This window comes from Nerophis lumbriciformis, linkage group LG03 (assembly GCF_033978685.3).
Source record: "Nerophis lumbriciformis linkage group LG03, RoL_Nlum_v2.1, whole genome shotgun sequence".
In the NCBI taxonomy this organism is placed as follows: domain Eukaryota; kingdom Metazoa; phylum Chordata; class Actinopteri; order Syngnathiformes; family Syngnathidae; genus Nerophis; species Nerophis lumbriciformis.
Window position 1 is genome coordinate 21,334,682 of NC_084550.2, and position 22,170 is coordinate 21,356,851.

Here is a 22,170-nt window from a genome sequence, read left to right on the forward strand (position 1 = left end):
GACATATACATATTTGTATTTACAACATTAATAATATAATAATAATAATATTTACATACTATGCAAATATAAAAAAGCTTGTTGTGAAAAATGAGTTGGAATTTCACAAGAGAGAGGTCACAATTTCACAAGAAAAACTTAGAATTTTGGCAGTGTTATATAACAAAAGTCATCATTTTACTCAATGCTAGTCAACATTTTACAAGAAAAACTGAACATGTGTGCAATATTATGATACAAGTTGGAATTTTACTCAATAACAGTCGCAATTTTACAAGAAAAGCCTAAAATTTTGGCAATTTTGTGAAAAGGGTCGTCATTTTACTCGACAAAAGTCACAATTTTAAAAGAAAACTTTACAATTTTGGCAATATTATAATAATGATCGGGATTTTACTCCAAAAATTTCACTATTTTACAAGAACAAAAACAAATTGGCAATATTGTGATAAAAGTCAGAATTTGTATGCACATTAAATCAACAAAAAAAATCCTGACTTTGGAGCAATGTTCACGGATTCTAATATTTGGCTCTCTATTAGATGCAATGGTTTTTCCGTATCGGGACCATGATTTATGTCCTAACTTGTTCACCGGTCCTCATATGGACGGTACTTTTCCGTGTTGATGTCTCAAGAAAGGTAGAAATAAAAGAACAAACACACGCACACACACGCACACACACACACACACACACACACACACACACACACACACACACACACACACACACACACACACACACACACACACACACACACACACACACACACACACACACACACACACACATTCTTGTATTTGTTACCTTCTTGAGACCTCTGAAAAATGCCTATCCATTTAGCACAACCCTTTCTAGACATATACATATTTGTATTTACAACATTAATAATATAGTAATAATGATTAATAATAATATTTATATACTATGCAAATATAAAAAAGCTTGTCGTGAAAAATGAGTTTGAATTTCACAAGAGAAGGGTCACAATTTCACAAGAAAAACTTAGAATTTTCGCAGTGTTATTTAACAAAAGTCATCATTTTACTCAACGCAAGTCAACATTTTACAAGAAGAACTGAACATGTGTGCAATATTATGATACAAGTTGTAATTTTACTCATCATTTTATAAGAAAACTTTACAATTTTGGCAATATTACAATAATAATCGGAATTTTACTTGGCAAAATCATGACAAAAGTCATGATTTTATTCAAAAAAATGTCACTATTTTACAAGAACAACAAAAAATTGGCAATATTGTGATAAAAATTAGAATTTGTATGCACATTAAATCAACAAAAAAATCCTGACTTTGGAGCAATGTTCACGGACTCTAGTATTTGGCTCTCTATTAGATGCAATGGTTTTCTTTATCGGGACCATGATTTATGTCCTAACTTGTTCACCGGTCCTCATTTGGATGGTACTTTTCCTTGTAGATGTCTCAAGAAGCGTAGAAATACAAGAACACACACACACACGTTCTTGTATTTGTTACCTTCTTGAGACCTATGAAAAATGCCTATCCCTTTAGCACCACCCTTTCTAGATATATAAATATTTGTATTTACAACATTAATAATATAATAATAATATGTACATACTATGCAAATATAAAAAAGCTTGTTGTGAAAAATGAGTTGGAATTTCACAAGAGAAAGGTGACAATTTCACAAGAAAAACTTAGAATTTGGCAGTATTATATAAAAAAAAGTCATAATTTTACTCAACGCAAGTCAACATTTTACAAGAAAAACTGAACATGTGTACAATGTTATGATACAATTTGGAATTTTACTCAACAACAGTCGCAATTTTACAAGAAAAGCCTAAAATTTTGGCAATTTTGTGAAAAGGGTCGTCATTTTACTCGACAAAAGTCACAATTTTAAAAGAAAACTTTACAATTTTGGCAATATTATAATAATAATCGGGATTTTACTCAAAAAATGTCACTATTTTACAAGAACAAAAACAAATTGGCAATATTGTGATAAAAGTCAGAATTTGTATGCACATTAAATCAACACAAAATCCTGACTTTGGAGCAATGTTCACGGATTCTAATATTTGGCTCTCTATTAGATGCAATGGTTTTTCTGTATCGGGACCATGATTTATGTCCTAACTTGTTCATCGGTCCTCATATGGACGGCACTTTTCCGTGTTGATGTCTCAAGAAAGGTAGAAATACAAGAACACACACACATTCACACATTTTTGTATTTGTTACCTTCTTGAGACCTATGAAAAATACCTATCCCTTTAGCACCACCCTTTCTAGATATATAAATATTTGTATTTACAACATTAATAATAATATTTACATACTATGCAAATATAAAAAAGGTTGTTGTGAAAAATGAGTTGGAATTTCACAAGAGAAAGGTCACAATTTCAAAAGAAAAACTTAGAATTTTGGCAGTATTACATAACAAAAGTCATCATTTTACTCAACGCAAGTCAACATTTTACAAGAAAAACTGAACATGTGTGCAATATTATGATACAAGTTGGAATTATACTCAATAACAGTCGCAATTTTACAAGAAAAGCCTAAAATTTTGGCAATTTTGTGAAAAGGGTCGTCATTTTACTCGACAAAAGTCACAATTTTAAAAGAAAACTTTACAATTTTGGCAATATTATAATAATAATCGGGATTTTACTCAAAAAATGTCACTATTTTACAAGAACAAAAACAAATTGGCAATATTGTGATAAAAGTCAGAATTTGTATGCACATTAAATCAACAAAAAAATCCTGACTTTGGAGCAATGTTCACGAATTCTAATATTTGGCTCTCTATTAGATGCAATGGTTTTTCCGTATCGGGACCATGATTTATGTCCTAACTTGTTCATCGGTCCTCATATGGACGGTACTGTTCCGTGTTGATGTCTCAAGAAAGGTAGAAATAAAAGAACACACACACACACACACACACACACACACACACACACACACACACACACACACACACACACATTCTTGTATTTGTTACCTTCTTGAGACCTCCGAAAAATGCCTATCCCTTTAGCACCACCCTTTCTAGACATACAGTATACATATTTGTATTTACAACATTAATAATATAGTAATAATGTTTAATAATAATATTTACATACTATGCAAATATAAAAAAGATTGTTGTGAAAAATGAGTCTGAATTTCACAAGAGAAAGGTCACAATTTCACAAGAAAAACTTAGAATTTTCACAGTATTATAATAAAAGTCGTCATTTTACTAAACGCAAGTCAAAATTTTTCAAGAAAAACTGAACATTTGTGCAATATCATGATACAAGTTGGACTTTTACTCAATAACAGTCGCAATTTTACAAGAAAAGCCTAACATTTTGGCAATTTTATGAAAAGAGTCGTGATTTCACTCGCCAAAGGTCACAATTTTATAAGAAAACTTTACAGTTTTGGCAATATTATAATAATAATCTGAATTTTACTTGACAAAAGTCATGATTTTACTCAAAAAATTTCACTATTTTACAAGAACAACAACAAATTGGCAATATTGTGATAAAAGTCAGAATTTGTATGCACATTAAATCAATAAAAAAATCCCGACTTTGGAGCAATGTTCACGGACTCTAGTATTTGGCTCTCTACTAGATGCAATGGTTTTCCGTATTGGGACCATGATTTCGGTCCTAACTTGTTCACCGGTCCTCATATGGACGGTACTTTTCCTTGTTGATGTGTCAAGAAGGGTAGAAATACAAGAACACACACACACACACACACACACACACACACACACACACACACACACACACGCTGCGTTTTAGAATGGCATCTAAAGTATGAGAATCACCCTTTAGCCTGCTGTCTTTTAGCACCACTAGCCCAATTTCTCCTGTGGCTCTTCCCCACTTAACATTAGCACTCAAGCGCTAAAGTCTGTGTTTTTCTAACGAAAACACCCCATAAACTAACTAATGATTGGAAAACCATGTAGGAATCGTGTTACACAACAAAGGCATTGTACTCAAAAACATGCATGTCATTCCTAACTAGAAGAGGCAATTCTTAAAGAAATTGTGTGTGAATGCTCCAATGCTGAAGTAGAACTGAAATGCTGACAGAATGTAGTATGAATGTACGAATAGTTTGAATGTTGGAATGGTTTGAATGTTGAAGAATTTCCAGGAAAACCGAAATTTGGTTCGGAACTTGGGAAAGTGTTAGTTTGAATGTCCAGGATGAGTGGAATGTGTTGATATTGGAATGGTTTGAATAGGTTGAAAAATGTGGGAATTGTGCAACTTGGAAACATGTCCCATTCATTTCAATGCGACTTTCCTGGAAATTTGGGAATTTTAGGAAAAGCGAGATTTTTTTTTTTTTAATTATTAGGAGCATGAATGTCCTAAATGAGCTGAATTGGTTGGTGTTAGAATTGTTTAAATCGGGCAAGAAATGTTGAAGTAGTAAATGGTATTAGGGAATTTCGGGAAATTCTGTAAACATTTTTTGAACTTGGAAAAAGGGTAGTTTGAATTTCCAGAATGGTGGAATGGTTTGAATAGGTTGAAGAATGTGGGAATTGTGGAAGTTTGAAAAATGGCTAATTCATTTTGAATGGGGAAATGCAAAAAAAATAAAAAAAGGGAAATCCGGGAATTTTTTTTAGAATTGTTGAAGTAGAGCACACAATTCCTGAACAGGTGAATATTTTGAAGTTGGAACAGTTTGAATCGGATGAAAAATGTGGGAGTTGTGGAACTTTGAAGAATGTCCCATTGATTCCAATGGGAATTTCTGAAAAATTGAGAATTTCGGGAAAAGCGGGAATTTTTTTGGAAAATGGTGAAAAAAAATGGTCTGAATGAGTTGAAATTGTTGGTTTTTAAATTTTTCAAATCGGTGGCGACATGTTGAATTGAGAAATGGTATTACGGAATTCCTGGAATTTCGGGAAAACCGGGAATTTTTCCAGTTCAAAAAACAACTTCATTTTTTGTCCTGTTTAAGAGGAATGTTTTGACGGTGGAATGGTTGAAATGGGTTGAAAAATGTGGAAGGAGTAGTTGCCAGAAAAAAGGGTGGAAATAAGGCTTTGGAAAAGCAGGAATTCTGGAAAATCCTGGAATTTTTTAACTTGGAAAAAGGGTAGTTTGAATTTCCAGAATGGTGGAATGGGTTGAAAAATGTGGGAATTGTGGAAGTTTGAAAAATGGCTAATTCATTTTGAATGGGGAAATACAAAAAAAAAAAAAGAATTATGGGAAATCCGGGAATTTTTGTTTTAATTATTGAAGTAGAGCACACAATTCCTGAACAGGTTGAATATTTTGAAGTTGGAACAGTTTGAATTGGATGAAAAATGTGGGAGTTGTGGAACTTTAAAGAATGTCCCATTGATTTCAATGGAAAATTCCGAAAAATTGAGAATTTCGGGAAAAGTGGGAATTTTTTGGAAAAAAAAACAAAAAAACTTGAATGGTCTGAATGAGTTGAAATTGTTGGTTTTTAAATTTTTCAAATCGGTGGCGACATGTTGAATTGAAAAATGTTATTACGGAATTCCTGGAATTTTGGGAAAACCGGGAATTTTTGTAGTTAAACATTTTTTTGTGTGTTTTGTCCTAATTAAGAGGAATGTTTTGACGGTGGAAAGGTTGAAATGGGTTGAAAAATGTGGAAGGAGTAGTCGGCAGAAAAAAAGGGTGGAAATAGGCTTTTGGAAAAGCAGGAATTCTGTAAAATCCTGGAATTTTTTTTAACTTAGAAAAATGATAGATTGAATTTCCAGAATGGTGGAATATGTGGAAGGTGAAATGGTTCGATTAGGTTGAAAAATGTGGAAATGGTAAAAGTTAGAAAAATGGCCAATTCATTTTGAATGGGAAAAATGTCCTGGAATTCTGGGAAATCTGGGAGTTTTTGGAACTTGTCAAGGTAAAGCCCTCTTTGGAGCATTCACACAATTAAACAATGAAGCATTTGCACGGAATTGCAATGACAGTTACCCCGTTGCTCTCACTAAACAGTTATTTTTTCAACAAAGACACTTTACTGAACCAAAAGTTCCTTTATTACCAGCGAATGTCATTTACACGGGACTGCAGTACCTGGAGGAGGTCAGGTGAGGAAAAATGAGCCGCTCCTAACTTGGAGAAGCCAAACCATCAAGTTTTATATTCCTCCTTCCTGTCTCTGTGTGTGTGCTAAGTCAGGACAGCACACCCTGACCATAAAAGGAGATGTTCGTGTGTAAGTGTCTGGAAAGACAACATGTAGGTTGTATCTTAGATGCTGGCATTAAGCTAAACATGTAGTTTCTTCTCCAGGATAAGGCTGTCCCCTTTGCAGTTTGAACGCCCTAAATAAAAAACGTGCTGAATAAAACGCAAAAAAGTGCTCCCGAATCGGTGATGAGTGTTGATAAATCACATTGCGCGTGCTAAATAATTAGCTGCAAAGGCCCTATTGGAATTGCTCCGGTAAACATTTATTCTGCCATCTCAGTCGCATTTTGAGGCACTTGACCCGCACAAAAACTCACCGATTTTTGCAAGCTTTTTCAGTCCGAAAAAAAATAATTCTATATTTTCGTGATCCGTTACACAAAATTTCCAAAATCGACTACGTAGCATCCCCTAGAAAAAAGAAAAAAAAATCTACCCCTGCCAACGGGTTTACGTTCCGTCCCCAAAATCGCTGGGGACGTCATAAAAGTCAACCATTTTTCGTCCAAAAACAGGGGTCGTACTTTTAACAAACTTCTCCTCGGGATTTTGACCAAAATGAGCTGCGATTAAATTTGCCATTTACTACACGCGATGATAAATTGCCAAAGAATTTCGCCCATGCCATAGGATGTGGGCGTGGCATGGCGCCAAACTTTCATCTGATGGTTCGCCACAAAACTTTTAGCATTTGTAACGCGGTTCCACAAACTCAGATCTTGATTCAAATTTGGTACAAATGATGATGATGACATCCTGATGTGCCGGATGGGTCAGTAACTGGTCAAACCCCCTCCTAGTGGGCGGGTCCTGTCTGCGAAAAATGCTCCTCGCCATCAACATCAAACTGTCATTAATTCAATTTAAATAATCAACTCTCTTTCCAAACTGATATGCGGCTTAAAGATCTGGAATTGATCGTGACTTGATATCGATATTTGTCCACCACATCTCCCCCTTGTGGTGGAAAATTATAACGCTCATAACTTCCTCCCACATGCTCCGATTCTGTTGAAACATTTGCGAGTAAGTCTCGACTCTGGGTGGGACGCCAATGCACGACTACAGTGGTGACAGTATGTGGTGCCAATATCGCCCCCTTGTGGTGGACAATTATAACATCTACAACTTCCTTCCACATGGTCCGAGTTTCTTGATATATTTGCGAGTAAATCTCTCTTTTGGTGGGACGCCAAGGCACGACTACTGTGGTGCCAATATCGACCCCTTGTGGTGGAAAATTATAACAGCTACAACTTCCTTCCACATGCTCTGATTTTCTTGAAATAATTGCGAGTAAATCTCGACTGGGTGGGATGCCAACACAGACTACTGTGGTGCCAATATCGACCCCTTGTGGTGGAAAATTATAACAGCTACAACTTCCTTCTACATGCTCCGATTTTCTTGAAATAATTGCGAGTAAATCTCGACTGGGTGGGACGCCAACACACGACTACTGTGGTGCCAATATCGACCCCTTGTGGTGGAAAATTATAACAGCTACAACTTCCTTCTACATGCTCCGATTTTCTTGAAATAATTGCGAGTAAATCTCGACTGAGTAGGACGCCAACACACGACTACTGTGGTGCCAATATCGACCCCTTGTGGTGGAAAATTATAACAGCTACAACTTAGCTACAACTAGAAGACATGCAGGCTATTTCTACAGTGGAGTCACCCGCTTTCAGGCAGCTGGACACAGTGGACAGTGAGTACATAAACATGGAAAGCGAGCTAAAGAAAACACTCCGAACTCTGCCTCTGGTCATCATTCATTACTGAAGGTACACACTCTCTTATATACTCTTTCATTCTAGACTTCTAGAGTGTTTGATTATCACATCACTCTAAATGTATAGACTATAAAGTTCACAAACATAAAGAGGGATCCTAGTGGGCCAGGCCAATCTGCCCTCTTCTCTGAACTAAAACTGGGGGAAATGCGTAGAGTGTTCTGGGCTTCAGTACAGTGTTGATCTCCTGAAGACATGATTTTATTTCACAATTCCTTGAGAGGAAAAAGGCCTGGTTAGGTGTGTGTATAGCAGTATGTGTTTGTTCTGGCCCAAAATAAATTGGCTTTTTGAAACATATCTTTGTCTTTGTGTGTGGTATGTAGACCACATTGCTTAGCAGAGTTCAGTGATGCAAATGCTTGTGAAGTTGATCAACAGATTGTATTATTCTCCAGTGCAATAACAGTACTGAAATGAAGGCTAAAAGGGCATTAATGGGAGCCTTAAATAAAAAATGTTAAAAAAGAAGTAACTAAATAGTTACTTTTCACAGTAACGCATTACTTTTTGGTGTAAGTAACTGAGTTACTTTTGAAATAAAGTAACTAGTTACTGGTTTTCAGTAACTAACCCAACACTGCTCATAACTTCCTTCCACACGCTCCAACATTCCTGAATTCTTTGATGGTGGGTCGGGGAATAGGGTAGGACGTGACCGCGTGCGTCATGCGTTCCCGAGTTTTACATTTGCATTTTCGCCGCCCAGAATTGCGGGCGTTCTGATGATCGGCAAAACGGGTTGCACACCTTCTTCGGGTCCGTTGACGGATCCGATCCACTTTGCACACGTTGAGTAGGTCGGCTTTGCCTGTGCTATCAACTTTACGCGTGTTTTAGCCCTAAGTCGAGCTCTCAACCAGGACGGGGAGGAGCTCGTCGTGTTGATTTCTCCACTTCCCTCACTTTCCTTTTCTTTGACTCACTGCCATCAGAAAAGTCACACTGGAGTTCGGAAGGTAACCAAAAAGCTATCGGCCCTATAGTTCCGATTTCTGGTGATGGGTCTACTTAACCTCTTAAGGCCCAAGCTGTTTGTTTACATGCTTTTTATTTTATTTTATTATTTCTCTTTGCTATTTAGGCTTTTTAGACCCTAAATAGAATACAAACTAAGAATAATCTTTTGATATGATGTACTTAGTCCATAAGTACACAGACGTGTACGTCATATTTAGTGGCATGCTAATTCTTATTTTTACACTTTTTGTTTTCCAAATTTCCATTGTATGTTATACTCTTCTGACACCACCAGATGGCAGTATAAGTGTCCACATAAGTGGCCATAAGACCCCAATTCAATAATGTACACAATTTTGGAAATAAGAGCTAAAAAGGTGCTGTCCACGGATGTGGCCACTAAGCCTTTAGAGCATGGGTGTCAAACTCTGGCCCGCGGGCCAAATTTGGCCCGCCGTGTAATTTCACTTGGCCCTTGAGGCGATATCAAATTAACACTAAAGCTGGCCCGCCGATCCTCCCGGGAGTCTTCCAAACGCCAGCCAGTCAGCCAGCCCAACGAGTGCTGGCCGAGTCACATAACGTGTGCGGCTTCTGCATGCACACACATTAGAATGCAACGCATACTTCATCAACAGCGATACAGGTTACACTGAGGGTAGCCGAATAAAAAAATCTGTTAGAAATAAACGCCACACTGTGAATCCACACCAAACCAGAACCTTTTGCAGCACTAACTCTTCCGGGACGCTACAAGGTATGTGTATGTGGGGGGGGGGGGTTGGTGTATTTTGTAGCGTCCCGGAAGAGTTAGTGCTGCAAAGGATTCTGGGTATTTGTTCTGTTGTGTTTATGTTGTGTTACTGTGCGGATGTTCTCCCGAAATGTGTTGGTCATTCTTGTTTGGTGTGGGTTCACAGTGTGGCGTATATTTCTAACAGTGTTAAAGTTGTTTATACTGGCACCCTCAGTGTAACTTGTATGGCTGTTGATGAAGTATGCGTACAGACGCCGCACATATCTTGTGACTGGGCCTAAACCAGGGGTCGGCAACCTTTACCAGTCAAAGAGCCATTTTGACCAGTTTCACAAATTAAAGTAAACAATGGGAGCCACAAAAATCTTTAGAAATTTAACATGAAATAACACTGTTTAGGAAGTTTTTTTTTTGCTTTGTGCTATGTATAAACCTAGGGTCTCAGACACGCGGCCCACGCCTTAATATGAAAATTTAATGTTAGTGCGGCCCGCGGGTTTTATATGAACGACGCTTGACAGCGTCATACTTGACAAGCCGTAGTCTGCCGATTTTCCCGTCATACTACGAATTTCAGGGCAACTATTCTCTCGAACGTGCCGTGATGGTACAGCATTTATCGCACACTACAACCAGCGTTGGTCAACAACCACACAGGTTACACTGACGGCGAAGGTATAAAAAAACTTTAACACTTTTACTAATAATGCGCCACACTGTGAACCCACACCAAACAAGAATGACAAACACATTTCGGGAGAACGTCTGCACCGTAACACAACATAAACACAACAAAACAAATACCCAGAATCCCATGCAGCCCTAACTCTTCCGGGCTACATTATACACCCCCGCTACCAAACCCCGCCCACCTCAACCGACGCACAGAGAGGGGGGGCTGGGGGGGGTTGATGTGTGAGGGAGCAGGGTTGGGGTGGGGGCGGGGTTTGGTGGTAGCAGGGGTGTATAATGGAGCCCGGAAGAGTCAGGGCTGCATGGGATTCTGGGTATTTGTTCTGTTGTGTTTATGTTGTGTTAAGGTGCAGATGTTCTCCTGAAATGTGTTTGTCATTCTTGTTTGGTTTTGGTTCAAAGTGTGGCGCATTATTAGTAAGAGTCTTAAAGTTGTTTTATATGGCCACCGTCAGTGTAACCTGTGTGGCTGTTGACCAAGTATGCTTTGCTGTCACTTACGTAGGCTAGCAGAAAATGCATATAACAAGGCTGGGCTGGCATGCTGACAATACAGATTGTAGAGGGTGCTAAATGCTGTATCGTCACGGCACGCCCTTATTATTATTGCAAGGGTGAAAATCGGAGAATATTAATTACGGGTGGTTTCTGCGAGAGGCACTGAAATCCGGAAGTCTCCAAGTATGCACCTGAGCCGCATCAGAGTGATCAAAGAGCCGCATGCGGCTCCGGAGCCGCGGGTTGCCGACCCCTGGCCTAAACGATGTTAGAATGGGTGAAAAGCGGACGTGACGATAGCTCGTAGAGTACGTTAAAGGTTAATTTGTTCGACCTTGGCCCGCGGCTTTGTTCAGTTTTAAATTTTGGCCCACTCTGTATTTGACACCCCTGCTTTAGAGGTTTTTAATACTGCCAGGCTTGTCCCTGACAGTTTGGTTATGTTTAAGTTTTCCCCCTGTCTTTGTTTTATTTCCTGTCAGCGCTCTTATTTTTGGTTGTTTCCTGCTTTTCCCCTCAGCTGATTGGCACCTGGCCACACCTGCTGTCAATCAGCCGGCTGCTATTTAGACCTGCTTTGGCCTCCAGTCAGTACTGGAGTATTACTACTTGTCGATGTAGCGGTAAGCTATTTATTTGTTTGCTTGCTGTCTTTTTGGTTCCTGTTTGCTGATTCCTGTTCGCTGTTTCCAGTTTGCCTGTTCCTGGTTCCTGGTTTGTGTTTTTTTTCTTTATTTTTTTTTTTGGACATTAAATCATGTTTTCCTGCTTAAAGCCTGCCATCTCTGCATCTTGGGGTTCGTCACCGCCTACACCAGGTGTCGGCAACCCGCGGCTCTAGAGCCGCATGTGGCTCTTTAGCGCCGCCCTAGTGGCTCTCTGGAGCTTTTTCAAAAATGTATGAAAAATGGAAAAAGTTGAGGGGAAAAAAATATATTTTTTGTTTTAATATGGTTTCTGTAGGAGGACAAACATGACACAAACCTCCCTAATTGTTATAAAGCACACTGTTTATATTAAACATGCTTCACTGATTCGAGTATTTGGCGAGCGCCGTTTTGTCCTAATTTTGGCAGTCTTTGAACTCACCTTAGTTTGTTTACATGTATATCTTTCTGCGACTTTCTAGGACGTGTTTTATGCCACTTATTTTTCTGTCTCATGTTGTCCACCAAACTTTTAATGTTGTGCATGAAAGGTGAGTTTTGTTGATGTTATTGACTTGTGTGGAGTGCTAATCAGGCATATTTGGTCACTGCATGACTGCGAGCTAATCGATGCTAACATGCTATTTAGGCTAGCTATATGTACATATTGCATCATAATGCCTCATTTGTAGCTATATTTGAGCTCATTTAGTTTCCTTTAAGTCATATTAATTCAATTTATATCTCATGACACACTATCTGTATGTAATATGGCTTTTAATTTTTTGCGGCTCCAGACAGAATTGTTTTTGTATTTTTGGTCCAATAAGGCTCTTTCAACATTTTGGGTTGCCGACCCCTGGCCTACACCATGTGACAAATACCACTTCTTAATTACAGTAGCAGCCACGTCCTAGTAAAAAACTAAAAAATACCCTAAAAAGCTGCAAGTTTTCCCCCCTCTGTCCTCACACCTCTTGCACCCGGACCGTCAACCGGACCAGAGAGGACCCCCTTCTACCCCCACCCCACCCTGCCAGGATCCTATACACACAAGGGCTCCATTCATGCACTCCATCATGTAACATGTCTTGTTTAACTTCGTGTGTTTGCCCACCCTGCAAAAAAAAAAAAGAGTCCCACTCTAAAGTTGATAACTCTTTTTTAGCTTAGTGGACTTAGATGATCCCCCAAACTGTCCAGTCTTAGTGTCTTGTACCACACACTTACGTGTTTTTCTTGGTTGTTCCAGAAGTAAAAGGCTCCGACGGCCCCCAGGAGCAGCAGCAGGGCCCCGGCGATCAGCACCGCGATCCCGGCCTTGAGGAAGCGCCCGGTGGCGGCGGGCTTCACCGCCAAAGTAGAGTAAGCCTGCGCACAAAAAAACCCAAATGTGGTAATGGAAGACCTGGAGCGTTAATGATCACGTCTGGCACACGGAGGGGATGAACTCTCACCGGAGGCATGAACTGCTGCACGTCTTCCGGCCCCGCGGAGGCAATCGGTACTTTCTCTGAATTCCCGGCCATGACTGGAGACGAACACCTGAGGATCCCAGGTCCACTTGCACACACTCTCTCTCTTTCTCTCTCTCTCTCCTCCCTCTCTCTCTTTGTGGGAGTGAGGGGTCATTCCAACCACTCCCATCTTCCTGAAATGGAAAAAAAAGTTGCCCATTTACGCACAGGTTGCCTCCACAAGCGTTTTTCCGAATTAAAAAAAGTATTTTAGGTGTTGAATACTCGTGGCCAGCAGGCGGGCTCGCATTACACCAGTTTTAAAATCTCCGTATTGGCTCCCCTGTGTGTTTCAGGATCAATTTTAAGGTTCTTTTTATGGTATTGGGTAGGGACGTCCGATAATATCGAACTGATATTACCGGCCGATAAATGCTTCAAAATTGGAAATTATCGGTATCGGTTTCAAAAAGCAAAATTGACGGCATTTTAAAACACAGCTAAACGTAGGGAGAAGTACAGAGCGCCAATAAACCTTTAAAGGCACTGCCTTTGCGTGCCGGTCCAGTCACATAATTTCTCCAGCTTTTCACACACACAAGTGAATGCCAAGCATACTTGGTCAACAGCCATACAGGTCAAACTGAGGGTGGCCGTATAAACAACTTTAACACTGTTACAAATATGCGCCACACTGTGAACCCACACCAAACAAGAATGACAAACACATTTCGGGAGAACACCCGCACCATAACACAACAGAACAAATACCCAGAACCCCTTGCAGTACTAACTCTTCCGGGACACTACAATATACTACCACCAAACCCCGCCCACCTCGACCCCCACCCATCTCCCGAATTCAGAGGTCTGAAGGTTGGCAAGTATGCTCTAGTACAGTGTCTGCCGAGGCAGATTTTTTGCGTTGAAAAAATGCGGAGGCACACCACCAGCAGAAATCATTAAAAAACAAAGCTCAGTCGACAGTAAAAAGTTGTTGTCGCAATTGTTGGATATGACTTTAAACCATAACCAAGCATGCATCAATATAGCTCTTGTCTCAAAGTAGGTGTACTGTCATGACTTATTTTGAGTTTTTTGCTGTTTTCCTGTATGTAGTGTTTTACTTCTTGTCTTGCGCTACTATTTTGGTGGCTTTTTTTTTTTTTTTTTTTTTTGGTATTTTCCTGTAGCAGTTTAATGTCTTCCTTTGAGCGATATTCCCCGCATCTACTTTGTTTTAGCGATCAAGAATATTCCAGTTGTTTTTATCCTTCTTTGTGGGGACATTGTTGATTGTCATGTCATGTTCGGTTGTACATTGTGGACGCCGTCTTTGCTCCACAGTAAGTCTTTGCTGTCGTCCAGCATTCTGTTTTTGTTTACTTAGTAGCCAGTTCAGTTTTAGTTTGGTTCTGCATAGCCTTCCTTAAGCTTCAATGCCTTTTCTTAGGGGCACTCACCTTTTGTTTATTTTTGGTTTAAGCATTAGATACCTTTTTACCTGCACACTGCCTCTCGCTGTTTCCGACATCTACAAAGCAATTAGCTACCTGCTGCCACCTACTGATATGGAAGAGTATTACACGGTTACTCTGCCGAGCTCTAGACAGCACCGACACTCAACAACAACACATCATTTGCGGACTATAATTACTGGTTTGCAAAAAATATTTTTAACCCAAATAGGTGAAATTAGATTTAACCCACGGCACACTAATGTGCCGCAGCACAGTGGTTGAAAAACACTGCTTTAGTATACTCTGGACTGAAGCTGTGTGCCTTCATTGTTTTTGTAGCTGTCGTTTTGAGGCATGTTTAAAAAAATAAAATAAAATAATGCACTTTGTGAAAGTCAAAGTATAGTATTTCCCATAGTTGTAGTGGGTATCAGGATTATCTCAGGGAGAGCATGTCCCAAATTCCAAGCTGCTGTTTTGAGGCATGTTAAAAAAAAAATAATGCACTTTGTGACTTCAATAATAAATATGGCATTTTTTTCCATAACTTGAGTTGATTTATTTTGGAAAACCTTGTTACATTGTTTAATGCATCCAGCGGGGCATCACAACAAATTTAGGCATAATAATGTGTCAATTCCACGACTGTATATATCGGTATCGGTTGATATCAGAATCGGTAATTAAGAGTTGGACAATATCGGATATCGGCAAAAAAAAGCCATTATCGGACATCTCTAGTATTGGGCCTTCTTATCTTTTCAGATTTGCTTCCCGGGCCATGAGATCCTTTGGCACTCATCTTCTAATTATTCCCAAAGTAAGGACACAAAGTCTATGGAACAGTTTGCCGGAGGACCTCAGGTCTGCAGAGAACGTTCATGTTTTTAAGAGCAGGCTTAAGATTCAACTTTTTGATTTGGCTTTTACCTAATATCAGTTATTTTATTGAAGTAATTTATTCAGTTATATTTATTTATTATTTATTTACTGTATATATGTGGTCAAAAGTTTACGTACACTTGTAAAGAACATAATGTCATGGCTGTCTTGAGTTTCCAGTCATTTCTACAACTTATTTTGTTGTGATAGAGTGATTGGAGCACATACTTGTTGGTCACAAAAAAAAAACATTCATGAAGTTTGCTTCTTTTATGAATTTATTATGGGTCTACTGAAGGTCCAGAAGGTCTTATATTTGTCCATGTGATGTCAGATGAAACAAAAATTGAGCTGTTTGGCCACAATACCCAGCAATATGTTTGGAGGAGAAAAGGTGAGGCCTTTAATCCCAGGAACACCACTCCTACCGTCAAGCATGGTGGTGGTAGTATTATGCTCTGGGTCTGTTTTTGCTGCCAATGGAACTGGTGCTTTACAGAGAGTAAATGGGACAATGAAAACCTCCAAATTTTTCAGGACAACCTAAAATCATCAGCCAGGAGGTCGGGTCTTGGGCGTATATATATATGTATATATATATATATATGTATATATATATATGTATATATATATATACTGTATGTATATATACTGTATGTATATATATATATATATATATATGTATATATGTGTATATATATATATATATATATATATATATATATATATATATATATATATATATATATATATATATATATATTCTAAATCTTAAGTACCCTCTCGAGTGCCTTCAATTACACTCCCGGTATGAAACGTATCCATTGCTAATATATTAGATAGATAAAAGCAATGTGTGTTCAGGTTTATCGTTAATGAATTGACAAGTTAGTCTTTAAGTTGTGTGGGAGTGGACGCTCCAGTGTGCATATTTCACTGGGCTGTGATTCATTTATACGAGGACAGCCTAAGTGTAGTTTAATTTATGAGGTCATTTTAAAATGTTTCTTGCCTCGTCGTTATTGAGGCTACACTTGATTTACCGGAACCTGCAGATTAATTGTATTAACCAAAAAAAAATGTTACCAAAAAAAAAAAAAAAAAAGAGGTAAAGTGACCTTCAGGGATGTAAGAGCACTGCTGCAAGAACAGCGACACCTGGTGGCATTATCGCAGTATTTCAAAAGTTTATTCCCCCTCACAGCATTGTGATGATACAAAAAAATATGTACAATTTAGTTATTTTTACATTCAAAATTATTTCATTACATCTCCATCTTTGTTCCAGCCTCATGGGACTGGGGGCAGATTTAAATAGAAGCATGCTTTTATTTACACGTTGATTATGGCTTTTATAAAAAAATAAAATCTCTCTATGTACAAAACTTGCATATAAGACATGTTCAAGAAAGAAGAAAAGTGATTGAATACATTAAACCAAAATGCACAAACACAATATTTTTACACTAATAAATAATTATTTTTTGGAGTATACTGAAAGTACGTGAGAGTACGTGTGCGGAGTTGTGCTTCAGTTGTCGTCGTCGCAGTGCGTGGGGGTGGGGGTGTAGACCGGAATGGTGACGTCGCTGCACACCTCCTGGACCCTCGCGGGCCGGGTGGGGGTGACCATGACGTAGTCGTACTCCCGGTGCAGGACTTTCTCGTACACGCTCTGGAGCCCCACTGTTTTGGGTATGTGCGCTTGGTAGTAGTTGTCCCTGCGCTGCGGGTCCCGGGGCAGGGACGCCGTCTTGGACTGACTGCTGAAGGAGGAGACGGTCGGCGCCGGGGAGGGCGCCGCATTGGCTCGCACTGCCGAGGGGCTCCAACAGCGGTCCGAGTGACCCAGGACCTTACACTCGCTGGTGCACGCCCACAATGCTGTTAAACGGAGAAACGTTAGACTCTTGAGGAAAATCGGTAAAACCGTCCTTTTTTCTTACCGTTTTGGGCGCATATCGGGGGAGCGGCTCCGTCTTTCTTCAAGCCGGCGGTGTCCCCGCTCACGTCGCTGTCGCTGTCATTGAAGTCGCTGTCCCCCTTGCCGCTGTCCTTGCCGCTGAAGGCGGGGTCTCGGGCGGAGATGGTGGTGTAGGAGTTGCCCTTCCAGATGGTGATCGGCCTCACGGCTTCCTTCCCGTTGCCGTAGCCCGGCAGAGTTGAGTACCCCTGCGAAAGGTAGAGAAGGCAGAGTTAAACGCCTGCATGATTAGCCGCACTTGACGTCCTGAAAAGGTGCGCTCACCTCGTGCTTATTCGCCCTCGGTTTGTTCGTGTCCGAGTCATAAACGCACGGCACCTCGCTGCCGTCCTCCGAAGCCGAGCACATGTCGCTCCCCCCGACGTGGGCTGGGTTGAACCCTCCGGCCTGGCTGCTGTAGGAGTGTCCCTCAAAGCCCGCCTCCCCCGCAGCCGCGTGCAGAGGAAGGAGCGGGTTCCCGGCTACGTGGTTCCTGCCCCGCTCCAGCGTGTCTTTCTCCCCGTACGAGTCGCTGTCCTCGCCACCCTTGTCCCCTCTGTGGCGGTTGCATGTGGTGGCGATGAGGATGATGGCGAGCAGCAGGAGGGTACAGCTCCCCGCCAGGACGACGATGATCACCACCGACAGGTCCCACTGCGCGACCGCCTCGCTCCCGCTGCCCGCCTGGTACACAGTGCGGTCACTCGGCGGGGAGCCGGCGATGATGAGGAAGCGCAGCGTGGCTGTGGCGGTGAGGGCTGGCCTGCCGTTGTCGCTCACCGTCACGGTGACGCTCAAGGTGTCGTCCACGTCGTGGTTGAGCGCCTGGTTCAGGTAGATCTCCCCCGTCACTTTGTTGACGGAGAACACGGAGGGTTCACCGGTGGCCAACCCGAAGGAAAGCTCGGAGTTGATGCCCTCATCCGCGTCTCTGGCCTCCACGCGCGTGACGATGTAGCCGGTCGGGGCGTCCCGGGGCAGGAGGAGCTCAGCCGAGCCGTTGTTGAGCGCCGGGTGAGTGATGGCGGGTGTGTTGTCGTTCTGGTCCGCGATTCTCACAAAGACATTGGCGCTGCCAGACAGGGCCGGCGAGCCGCCGTCGGTGGCTGTGATGCGAAGCTCCAGTTGTTTCATAACCTCAAAGTTGAAGCTCCGCAGCGCGTAAAGAGACCCGCTGGCGGGGTCCAGGGACACAAAAGTGGAAATAGGCGAGCCCATGAAGTAGCTGTCTGCTAGTTTATAGGTGACCTTTCCGTTTAAGCCCATGTCCATGTCCCGTGCTACCACTGTTGTGATATAAGCCCCAGGTGCGTTGTTCTCCACCACTGCGACCTCATACACCGGTTTACTGAACACCGGAGCGTTGTCATTCTCGTCCGTGAGACGGATTGTGTACTGGGTGATTGTCCTGAAAGGAGGGGAGCCCAGGTCTTCAGCTACAACAGTGAGGTTATATTCAGGAATTTTTTCACGGTCTAGCGGATTGGTGCTCACGATCATGAAGCTGTCCTCGTAGGCCTGCTGCAGTCTGAAGTGGTCATGTCCGTAAAGTGTACAGTGCACTTGTCCGTTGGCGCCGGAGTCTTGGTCTGAGGTGCTGACCAAAGCCACGAAACTCTCCTTCGCCGCTGCCTCGGTGATGTACGCTATCCCTGCAGTGATTGACGTCATGGGCGTGATGGAGATCTCTGGTGCGTTGTCGTTAACGTCTTGCACCTGCACCACAATTTTGCACACAGCCGGACTTGGGTTCGGACCCAAGTCGGCGGCCTGGACGTCAAACTCGTACGTGTTCTTACTTTCAAAGTCAATCGGGTTCTCCAAGGTGAGTCGCCCGCTTTTTCGGTCCACTTTGAAGAGTTGGCGGATCTCTAAGGGGACCTGGTTCCCAAAGCCGTACACCACCTCGCCGTTCAGTCCTTCGTCTGGGTCCTCCGCATTCAGGTCCAGCAGCAAGAAGCCTACTGGGGCGTCCTCCGGCAGGTCCACGGAGAAGCTGTTCCTGTCAAAAACTGGACTGTTGTCGTTGTAGTCTTTCACTTTGATGTTAATGCGCGTCGTTCCGGAGCGGGAGGGGTTCCCGCCATCCATGGCGACCAGCTCCAGGGCGTAGGACGGCTGAGTCTCCCGGTCCAGCTCCTTCATGAGCACCAGCTCCGCATATTTAACCCCGTCAGCCCTGCTGAGCACGTCAATCGAAAAGTGACTGTTGACTGAGATCTGATAGCTCTGGATGTAGTTCACCCCGACATCCTCATCCACGGCAAAGTCCAGAGGGATCCGCGTCCCCACGGCGGTGTTCTCCGAGACCTCCATACTGGACTCCTTGCGGGGGAACTCCGGGGAGTTGTCGTTGATGTCCTTGACCTCCACCTCCACGTGGATGAGTTTGAACTGCTCCTTGGAGAAGCTGACCACGTCGAACGCGACGAGGCACTGCAGGGTGTGTTTGCAGAGTCGCTCCCGGTCTATCCTCTCCCCGATGCTCAGCTGCCCGTCGCTCTCCCGCAGACGGATGAAAGAGGAGTTGAATTGTTTCATCATCCGGAAATTGGCCCGGGAGCCTGTCGAGGAATAGGCGGAGGAGACGTCCTTGGCTAAGTTGCCGATCACCGTGCCCGGGGCGTCCTCCTCGAAGGTCTGGTACTTGACCGTCTTGGCACCTGCCAGGCTTGCCAGGGAAACGAACAGCAGCCACCTTCCTCTCTCCATTTTGAACGCCTGAATTCAGCAAAAGTAGCAGAGTCCAACTTTTTTTTTTTTTAATGGTTCCCAAAAAAAAAAAAAAAAAAAATGTCCTGCAGAATCCGCTTAAAAGACGAGTAATAGATGTTCCATAGGTCTGTCCGTGGGTGCGCACCGGGGAAGGTGTGCAGTTCTCGCAGCAAGGAGAGCTGCGGCGGCTGCGAGGGGGTTTATAGGGGGAGGGTATGCAAATGAGCCTGGCCGTGGCCAATAGGGGAGTGGGAGAGGGGAGGGGTGACTTCTGAAAGACCTCCAAAGCTCCACGCATGGAGATTCCTCGACTGTCAAGGAAGCTTGGCATCTAATATGTGTGCTAAGTGCACGGCGTGATTTAGTAGTGGCGTGATTTAGTAATGCTGTACTGTCCCTTGTCGTCGTCGTCGTCGTCCCCCCCCCGGCCCACGGGGATAGAGGACATTAGAATAGGGAGGGTGCATTTCCTAACCTTGTAGAGATAACTTCACGCGCACGCGTGATCACTTAGTAATGCGTGGGAAAAAAAAAAAGAAGTGGAAAGTGGTGGAAGGCATCTTTTTTTTATTGCTCGTTAATAAATTCCATCGTTCGTCCCCCCCCTCGAGTGTCGTAATCCGCTAATTGTCTGCCTATCAGGAACATCATCCACTTAAACGTGGATCTTGTTCGCGTCCCACTCCCGCGCACGAGACGCGTCGCGCGCCACTGAGGGGATTATTGTTTGAAAAGAAAGCCGCCGTAAGAGGCGATACGGTTATCTATTTGATACCGACTGTTGACTGTTTTTTTTTTTTTAATGATTTTATTTTTTTGTTTCCATCCATCCATTTTGTCCCACTTGTCCCTTTTATTTAAATGTTTATTTTATTTTATTTTTTTAATTTTTTTTTTACTGTTGACTTTTTGTGTTTTAAAGCAGTTATCCCTAACCTTTTTGTAACTGCGGACCGGTCAACGCTTGAAAATTTGTCCCACGGGCCTACAGACTGTATTGATCTATATTGATATATAATGTAAATAAGGAGAATATTGCAAAGTTTGTGTTTGCCATATAAAAAACAAAATTTTTTTACAATAAGGGCATCAAACAAACAAATAAAAAAAAGTGAAAGTTATATATACTGTATATACTGTGTATGTATGTATATATATATATATATATATATATATATATATATATATATATATATATATATATATATATATATATATATATATATATCCATCCATCCATTTTCTACCGCTTATTCCCTTTTGGGGTCGCGGGGGGCGCTGGAGCCTATCTCAGCTACAATCGGGCGGAAGGCGGGGTACACCCTGGACAAGTCGCCACCTCATCGCAGGGCCAACACAGATAGACAGACAACATTCACACACTAGGGCCAATTTATATATATATATATATATATATATATATATATATATATATATATATGTATATTTATACGTTTAGTCAGGAAAAGAACAGAGGCTATTACATCCCTACAAGCCTGTTTCGCAGGTTTCCCTGCTCTTCAGGGGATTTTATTATTCTAAAATAAGAAAATAAGAAGACTATTTATACATAGCCGACTTGTTTGTAACACTTTTATGAGCGGGGCCCTTTTAGTGGGACTTAATTTTCAAAAACGGTCATTGCTCAACTGGATATTTTTATATTTTTATTTTATTTTTTTGTCATAAACAAATACAATCATGTGTGCTTACGGACTGTATTCCTTGCAGACTGTATTGATATATATTGATATATAATGTAGGAACCAGAATATTAATAACAGAAAGAAACAACCCTTTTGTGTGAATGAGTGTAAATGGGGGAGGGAGGTTTTTTGGGTTGGTGCACTAATTGTAAGTGTATCTTGTGTTTTTTTTATGTTGATTTAATTTAAAAAAAATACAAAACAAAAACAAACAAAAAAACGATACCGATAATAAAACAAAAACGATACCGATAATTTCCGATATTACATTTTAAAGCATTTATCGGCCGATATCGGCAGGCCAATATTATCGGACATCTCTAATCATGACGTAATTGCGCCTTTAAATGTGTTGGTAGTGGTTGTGACGACAATAAAACTAGGACTAAATATCAAAGTGAAACAAAACAAAAAAAA

At 41.5% G+C, this 22,170-nt stretch overlaps 2 protein-coding genes across 3 annotated transcripts in view; both read right to left on the reverse strand.

Moving 5' to 3' along the window:
* The window catches only part of LOC133580913 (leukocyte cell-derived chemotaxin 1-like), an 87,509-nt gene extending 74,359 nt beyond the window's left edge, over window positions 1–13,150 (reverse strand). For both annotated transcript variants that reach the window (XR_009812232.1, XM_061935163.1), the window contains exons 1-2: window positions 13,028–13,150; window positions 12,801–12,941 (exon numbers count right to left, since the gene is read on the reverse strand). Coding sequence is in view for 1 of the 2 variants with exons in the window: in XM_061935163.1 (XP_061791147.1) it covers window positions 12,801–12,941; window positions 13,028–13,099 (213 nt within the window). In the remaining variant the exon portion in view is untranslated. The remainder of the gene's footprint in view (window positions 1–12,800; window positions 12,942–13,027) is intronic.
* Window positions 13,151–16,531: 3,381 nt separating this feature from the next.
* On the reverse strand, window positions 16,532–20,205 carry LOC133580904 (protocadherin-8-like). The gene is made up of 3 exons (XM_061935152.2): window positions 17,618–20,205; window positions 17,316–17,541; window positions 16,532–17,253 (listed from the first exon to the last, which is right to left on the reverse strand). Exons 1-3 carry the CDS (start codon window positions 20,042–20,044, stop codon window positions 16,901–16,903), a joined length of 3,006 nt encoding a protein of 1,001 aa, XP_061791136.1. The 5' UTR covers window positions 20,045–20,205; the 3' UTR covers window positions 16,532–16,900.
* Between the last annotated feature and the right edge of the window lie 1,965 nt (window positions 20,206–22,170).